The sequence below is a fragment of the Pseudomyrmex gracilis genome, unplaced genomic scaffold, assembly GCF_002006095.1.
Source record: "Pseudomyrmex gracilis isolate BER0280 unplaced genomic scaffold, ASM200609v1 scaffold_6, whole genome shotgun sequence".
In the NCBI taxonomy this organism is placed as follows: Eukaryota; Metazoa; Arthropoda; class Insecta; order Hymenoptera; family Formicidae; genus Pseudomyrmex; species Pseudomyrmex gracilis.
This window is the reverse complement of record NW_018020590.1, coordinates 42,592-50,848: the sequence shown is the minus strand read 5'-3', so window position 1 is coordinate 50,848 and position 8,257 is coordinate 42,592. Positions and strand designations below refer to the sequence as shown.

At 39.6% G+C, this 8,257-nt stretch overlaps 1 protein-coding gene across 1 annotated transcript in view; it reads left to right on the top strand.

The window, feature by feature from the left end:
- The window catches only part of LOC109858819 (peptidyl-prolyl cis-trans isomerase CYP95-like), a 20,962-nt gene extending 12,724 nt beyond the window's left edge, over positions 1 to 8,238 (top strand). Inside the window, exons 5-7 of the mRNA XM_020436451.1 lie at positions 162 to 383; positions 1,804 to 1,999; positions 2,203 to 8,238. Of these exons, the coding sequence (XP_020292040.1) occupies positions 162 to 383; positions 1,804 to 1,999; positions 2,203 to 2,266 (482 nt within the window). The 3' untranslated portion in view covers positions 2,267 to 8,238. The remainder of the gene's footprint in view (positions 1 to 161; positions 384 to 1,803; positions 2,000 to 2,202) is intronic.
- The last annotated feature ends 19 nt before the right edge of the window (positions 8,239 to 8,257 follow it).

Sequence of the window (8,257 nt, the reverse complement as noted above, 5' to 3'; positions counted from 1 at the left end):
TGTTATATGTATGTATGTATATATGTATGTTATGTTATATGTATTTCGTCTACACTGTGTAAACAGTAATTTTTCACGACTTCTCAGTAGGCTATCTTTTTTTTTTCACCACGGCGAATAAGCGAGCGCATTGAAAATCGGAATTAACTCTGTCGTTGCAGGTGTGCAGTTCATCAAGGATTGTCCGAAAGAGCCATTCATTCCTGTGTACATGCTGATCGGCGGAGTGCTCGGCACCGTACGTATGGTCTGGGCGCTCTATTCACAGATACGATCCCGAAGACCGGAAGTCTTGTCCGTACCCAGCACCAGAACGTACGCTTCGCCTATGAAATTGCTCTCCGTAGCTTTATCGTTCTTCCTGGTGGTGTGGTTCATATTAGGTAAGCAAGAAATTTCATTTGAAATTGCACGTGATGATTCCGCGCTAGATCCCGACAGTTGCCGAACTTTCCGAGTGTTTAAAGCGGCAAAAGGATTATTTTAACGAGTGCAAAGCGAAAGCCGCATTACGAAAACATATGCGCCTCGTAGTAATAAGTTTGTTTGGCGATTCTGTAATAACCTTTAACGCGCAAACGCCGCTATGCGAATAAAAGCCAGAAGATTATTATAACGCAACAACAAAGTTACAATTAATACACGATAAAACTGGTAATCCCGCCGGGTTTTCTCTGTATAAGTAAAGGTGTTTTCATTCATATTTATATTGTTATTTCTCTTGCATTATTTTATACGTTAAACTTGAAAATCAACATTTTCAATGATTTTAACGTTTAATCTAACTATATCTTACATACTCTTTTTCCAAGCAAAACTCTCCGAACAGAGCATGCAAATTCAATAAAAAAAAAAAAAAATATATATAAATGGTTGAATTTACGAAGCGACATACAAACTTCGATAAACATTCTTGCGACGTGTTCTGCAAATATTGTTCCGCAAATATCGTGTATTGTGTCTAACTTCTTTGCGCGCGCCGCGCTTTTTTAATTGCTCAGCGCTTTCCAACGTTACTCTTCCGTGCAAATTCTTACGTCGGCGAAGATATCGAGGTCAAGAAGGCTTTTTCGCATACAGCGTCGGATGGCTTTTTTAACGACGTGTCCTATCTTGAACGAAAAGTGAATCGGTGCCAAGGGACCGCCTCAGAAGTGCGCTCTCGCGATATTATCATCAATAAAGACGTGTATTTTGATGCCTCATACACTATAAAATTTTTGTACACGTCAGCATAAATTACAAATTAAAGCTAACTTACATATATCCAAAAAAGATATTTTTTAGCGTAGTTTTTTCTCCCATCTTGGGATTAACGAACTCAAATGGCAAAGAATAACAAAATACATATTGTTTGCATAAGAAAATAAAATTTTGCAATTTCGCAAAAATTACGATTCAGTCATTCCGTGACCAGACATTGTGAAATATTATTTATATACCTATCTCGTGCGGCGTGCCAATTCGCAAGTGGCAAAACACGACAAGTTTATTGGTCGGTCACGTAATTGCAGACTCTTTATAATCGCGAGCACCTGATATATGTATGTGACGTAACTGTGCGCGAGGTCGTTACCACTTAAAAAGTATTCGGGTCAAATGCAAGAACAAAGTTTCGTTAAGACGAATGAAATAAAATAGAAAAAATGTTTCGAATAGAAAAGATTTTTTGAGCTAATTTTGACGATAATTCTCTTCTGACGCGCTGAAACAACGTGCTTCTCAATTGCTTTAGACTTTAAATCAAGTATCAATCTTCGTATATACGTGTCATGTGTTGTTGTTTCTGCTTTCTCGTTTCAGGACATTATTGGATACTGCACATAATGTGGCCGGAATACGAAATGACTTTGTACTCGCCCAATAGATGGTGTCACAAAATGCTGTATATTTTTTCGTTGGTTCATCTGTGCGTGATATACGCGGTCTTATTTGTGATACTAATGATGGCGGTCGGTCTGGCATTCTGCAGAATTTTGGAATGCCCTTTACCGGAAAGGTAAGTCCCGCAATTCCGAGATTTTCACAGAAATATATATATATATATATATCTCAGATTATTGTCGAAGAATTCTGTCGAGACACTCTTAATATTTCTCGAGCGAGAGACGGAGAAAAATCGATAAAAATTTACTCAAATCCTTGATGATGACGTTTTAAAGTTTATTTTAGCGAGAATTGTTCTGTTTTTGTAAATTGCAGATATAGAAAGCGACAATTCCAATCAAGACTAATTTTCCTAAAAATTTTCAAAATGGGAGAATAACTCACTCAGATGTTGTACGAATTTTTCCTGTGGGGAGAAAATACGGATATGGCTCATAACGAAAGTAACGCGCGATGTTGACCCGATTCCCGTAGAATTGATGATGGAAAACTCTTTTACAACGGGACAAGCTGAACGATGAAAAAAAAAAAAATAAATAAATATTTTGTCCCAGCGACACCCGCGCGTTTCAATTTACGTATCTATATATATAATACATATATATCACAATATATATACTCGATACACATTTGAAGAGCTGAGTTTAGCACGTTAACGTGCAGCTCGTATAAACGCACACTCGATCGTATTTCTATTATCAGCGAAATGCGAATGCCGCTGTATCGCGTTGCGTGTTCAACACACATGATAACGATATAATTAAGATATTTGCGGCGATATTATGCAGAATACATATATACATACATACATATATATATACATATATATATAAAGAAAGAGACTTTGTACCCCCTCGTGTCTTTTAGTATCGCGATCTGGTTGTCGTCATATAAGCACACACATACTTCGACACACAACGAAACACGGCAAATATTTGATTTATCGGAATTGCGTTTATTTACACCATTGCTAAAAACGGACATCACAAATCGGTACACAGTTTCGACCACAGTTTTCAATCTGTGTCAAAGCGTCCGCATTAGAAAAGTAAAACCAAAAAAAAAAAAAAAACCAAACAAAAAAAGAACAAAAAAACAAACCAAAGATAGAGTACACGAAGTCATATTTTATAAAGACGTAAGGCGATAAGTCCGCGATCGATAAGAGCACACTCACGCTCCAAAGCTCGCCCGTTTTTTCTGCTCGACTTTCAGATACAAATAACCACGGCGATCCGTTCGCCAGAATAAAATCCGCGAGAAGAAGTCGGCGGCCGGCGGCAAGGGTGGCGGCTGGCGTCTAGACAGATGCAAGGTCCTGGAGGACCTGCAGGAGGAGGAGGACGACGACGTGCGGAGCGACGACGTCGAGCTGGACTGGGACAATTGCGGCGACAAGATCGTGCAGGAGGTTAAATACTGCAGCAAAGTGCAGTTTCGCGCGCCGGATATTATCGAGCTGTAAATAAATTCGAGCGCGATAACGACGCGCGAAACCGAGTAATAAATTGCGCGAAAGAACGGGTCTTTCCGTATGACGCGCGTCGAGGAAATCCACCGAAGGAGGGAAGAGAAACATGGAGGCTGTTTCAGAATTTCGAAACGTTTCTCCGTGATGAACGAGAGACGCCGACCGCGAGGGGGCGGAATATTGCGACCGTGGGATGGAAAAGGGGTATAATAACGTAGGAGGAAAGCGCCGCCGGAGATCGAGGTGTATCACTTTCGTGAATAATCGAGGTCCCGGACACGTGTGACACTCCCGGGATGAAGGCCTTCGCATTTTCCGCAAGGAGGAAATCCACGTGTCGGAAACACATCGGCGAGAATCCGGGATCGATCGCACGAAGGAATTAAACGGTCGACGGATAAAGCTCTGGGAAACAGTGAAATCTACAGAGAGGAGCATGTAATTGCGATCCGATTCAATTATTCCAATTAATTTGTGGAACGGAGGAAAGGAGGATATTCCGATGTGCGCAACAATGTTGAAACAGCGTTATATTGCTCGATGTGAAAATGGATAATAATATCTCTCTCCCCGGCAACGCGCGATCAATGCTCTCTCTCTTTCGGACAGCATTGAATTAAAATGTCAACATCGAATTCTCGCGCACAATTGTCTTCGATTAAGAAAGGAGAGGAAAAAAAGAAAACAATACACGTAAGAGATCTGACACAGAACATTCGTGTAATTTCACGGCAATAGGATTTGACGCATGACGGAGGAAAACCCGGTATAGCGGAAGGAAAAAAAACAGAAATAGAACTTCCATCGGCGAAAGAAGATTACCTTGTAGAAATGATACTGGATGTGGAACACCGGTCTCGGAAACAGAATATTTTCCGATGGATTTCGCTCTTCCCCTCTGCTCTTCACCTTCCGGAGCTCGCCTTGGTTTCGATTTAAGTCGCATTAGGCCGCGATTTGGCGAAGAGATCAATAACCTCGTGGATTCTTCAGGCAAGGCACTGGAGTGAATCCGAAAGACTCCGATTCGCCGCTCTCTTCGTATAAATAAGCGCTCTCCTCTTTTTCTTTCGCACGCCGATTAAACTCGAACATCGATTTTTCGAAGGTAACGTAAACAGCTTAATGAAATTAACATAGTCGAGCGATGTGTTTTCCTTCTTCTAGAAAAAAAAAAAACGGAAAATACCAACGTTGTTTCATTTCACCGACGCGAATAATCGCCGGATCGCCATCGATCTTCCGATTTTCTTAATTCGTCTGGTAAACAAACATTTTCGTTTATCCTCTGATGTTTTCATCATCCGAATAGCAGCGGGAAGAGAAAATGGGGAAAAAAAAAAAAAAAATGTAAAAACGAAACGTGTTCTTTCCCTTCTTCTATTTTCTCTGAAAAGTCGTCTGAAATGTGTTTCTATATAAAAAGTATACATCCCGCAGGATTGTTTGACAGTTGAGGGTGACCTGACGCTCGAGTTCCATTAATTCCCACGCAAATCCGCCCCCGCGTGAAACGCGCCACGTGACAAGCGTCCCCGACAAAACCCGGTTTGAAGATCGCGCAAACTTGAGGAGAAAATTCACGGAAACACCGCTCATCGCTCTTTCCGCAAAGTTGAGGTTTACCGAAACGCGAAGAAGCTTTGCGGAAATTTCAAGTTACTTGTTTCCGAGACGCGTGAAGAAGCGCGGAGAGAGTCCGTATATAAAAGATGGAGAGAGAAAAAATCACCACGAAGAAAGAATGAAGTCAGAGTGTATCGACTTATCGAGCGACGACTACGACGACGACGACAACACGTTCCTGTCCCACCCCCAACCCTCCCGGAGACGCAAAACTCGCTTCATCGAATCAAGTCTGGCGAAAATATAGTTACAGTGACTGCGTTCCTCTCAGTGACGAAAAGTGATACCAAGACGTTTTTATTCAATGTTCTCTCTCTCTCTTTCTCTCCCTCTCTCACTCTCTCTCTCTCTCTCTCTCTCTCTCTCTCTTTTTCTCTCTCTCTCTCTCTTTCGCGAGAATAATACTCGTTCACGTGCAGTAGATATGGATTGTAACTCTCGCTCGCGGGAAAATCTACAGCTGTAATTCGCCGAAGAGTCGCGGTTTCCAATCGTTTCTCGTTATCTCTCCCAATAGTTATCGACCACCGAGCTGAAGGTAAGTAGATCTTATTAAGACCTCTGTGCTTCAACGTGTAGAATGGGACGTAAAGTGCGGTTATTTAGTTCTTTTTTTAGCTTCTATTATCCACTTTTCAGCTCGCTTCTCGTCTGTTTTAAGATTAAATATGGTAATTTTTGAAATTATACAATGTATATATACATATATATGTATATATTATATGTACATAACACACACGCTCTCTTTTTACCGCGCGGAGAAACTCATATTGTAAATGCGTCCCACACATTTTTATCTTTCATACGAACAAACATTTTTTTGCAATTTTATTTCCCGCGCGGTTGCGCGTCCGCCGTAACAACCGCGTTATTTTTCATAACTTTCGGTCAAAGCGATGCGACATGTCAAAATGGCGAGAACGTCGCGCGCAAAACGCGGAGCGTGTTCAATTAGTAACTGCGTAACATCGTACTACCGGCGTGATCGAATAGTTCGGAATGCAAAATAAAACTCTTTTCAACCGTGTTCGCAGATATTCTGTTATAAAAATTTTTTTACATTTTTTTACGCAGTTGCATACTTCCACATGTGCGCTTTGCTTTTATTTCTTTTTTATTAACGTTATTAACGTTATGTATCATCGAACGTTAGACTGTTTATGTCGCTCATATTTTCCGGGATGACAATATGAAGATAACATAATTATCGCTTCATTATTCGCACAAGAGTAGTATAGTAAAATTTCTTCGTTTTTTCAACGAATAATAGAAGGAAGAGGAACTGGTTACCGACTCAACAGACGCATGTTCCTCGCGCGTTGTAGCTTTCTCTTGCTTCAAGCGCTAAAAAAAAAAAAAAGAAAACTCTTCTTTCCAGCATCTGAACGTCGTTTTTTTTTCGGTTATCCGAAAAAGAGAGCAAAAGGGATCATTTGCATGACAAAGAGCGGCAGAAGTAAGTTCTCTCTCGGTATCGCGCGGGGGAGAAGATCCCACACATCGATTCCGCTAATTTTATAGATGAAAACCGTAGGGACGAATAAGGTACTAGGGCGAGTCGAGTTAAAAAACCTCGGTCTCAAATAAGACATGATAAGGCGATCAAAAAGCCGATTAAATTAAGCGAAAGTGGGTCAGTGAGCGGGTTTGCAAGTAAAAATGCACGACTCACCCTGCGACCCTTTCTGTCCGCAAAGCTTCTTTACTACGTAGAAAATTATGCTGTTACGTATGCGTGTGCGTGCGTGCGTGCGTGCGTGCGTGAATGCGTGAAAATTGTTATTCGTCTTTAACTTTAACAAAATGTTATACAAATGATATTAAGTATATACATATGTTTACGAAATATACGTTGCTAGATTATACAAAGAGAAATTTATAATAACGTGTTTAAACTATTCTTCAAATTGTACGATTTGCCGTTACTAAAATCTAAATTAGCAACGAGAGAGAAACATTTGCAAAAACCTTGAATACTTCTATTTTACTTCGTCGATGTGTAGTACATCGTATGGATATATGCGCGTTACGCACGCATCCTGAGGCAAGAACACTTTCGATCCAGACGATCCTTTTGCGATTACAATGCGACCGATTGCACTTCGATGCTTTCTCGCGCACAAAAACGTATCAGAGGAAAAAGAGAAGGAAAAAAAAACACACGACGAAGAGAGAAAGAGAGAAAAGAATAATAACGCGTCAATTAAATCAACACTAATCAGCAGGGTTTGTTCGAGATCGCGCGAATTCCGCTAGTTCCGCGAAATGTGAATAATACATTTTTTACAGAGCGGCATTGCGCACACATGTAAATGTTGTTGTGTATAAATGTACATATTTATTTTGACGTATGTTGTTTATTACTTTTTATCGGGCTTTTGTCTTTTGCGTTATTTTTACGCGCACAAGTGAAGCAAACTTAAAAAAAAACGAACGGGATTTGCTAAGGATTTAATACATCAAAGTATATTTGTTCTTTGTATTTCTATAGTTCGTATATATATTTCTATATTCAAACAGTACATCCGGTCAGACGAGCGGAAGAGAACGTTGTTGAGACAACAAAAAGTATTCATCTGCATGACGTAACCCACATTGAGCTTGTAAATATAGATATACTCGTACGAAAAATTGAGAGCAATTCCTCTGACAAAAATCTGACCAAACGCAGAGATAAGCGATGTATAGGAATTCTCAAGCATTTTTAATTGTCGTTATTTTCACGCTTCGACACACATTTATATATACATATATATATATAAATATATAAAACCTATCGTTCTTGTGTTTGCACCTGCGACTGGTTCGAAAACGGGTCCACATTTTATTGACTATACGAATAAAATAAATACGATGAGAATATATTGTGTAATTAAGGTTGTAGCTCTCGTCTCAGTACACGTAAACGTAAAATAAATATCCGCTGGAAAGAAAAAACGTCCCTATTACGATATATTTCCGTACTGCTCGTCATCTTTTTTTTTTTTTTTTATCATTTGTTTATTTCAACGAGGAAAATCTTCGTTCGACATCTGATCGACCGAACAATTACGAAACGTGACGAGAGTACGCTTTTTCATTACTCTTTGTACTTTTTCTGTATGTGTGCGTTATAATTGCTGTGTCAAATAACTCAAGTAATATTTATAAAACCAGAATAGTTACACATGCGTATTTGGAAACATACAGTAACTGACAATATCGTCACTCTTCAACAGGTTTATTTAATATTTCTGATTTATATGTTGTGTTAAAAAAAAAAAAAAAAAAAAA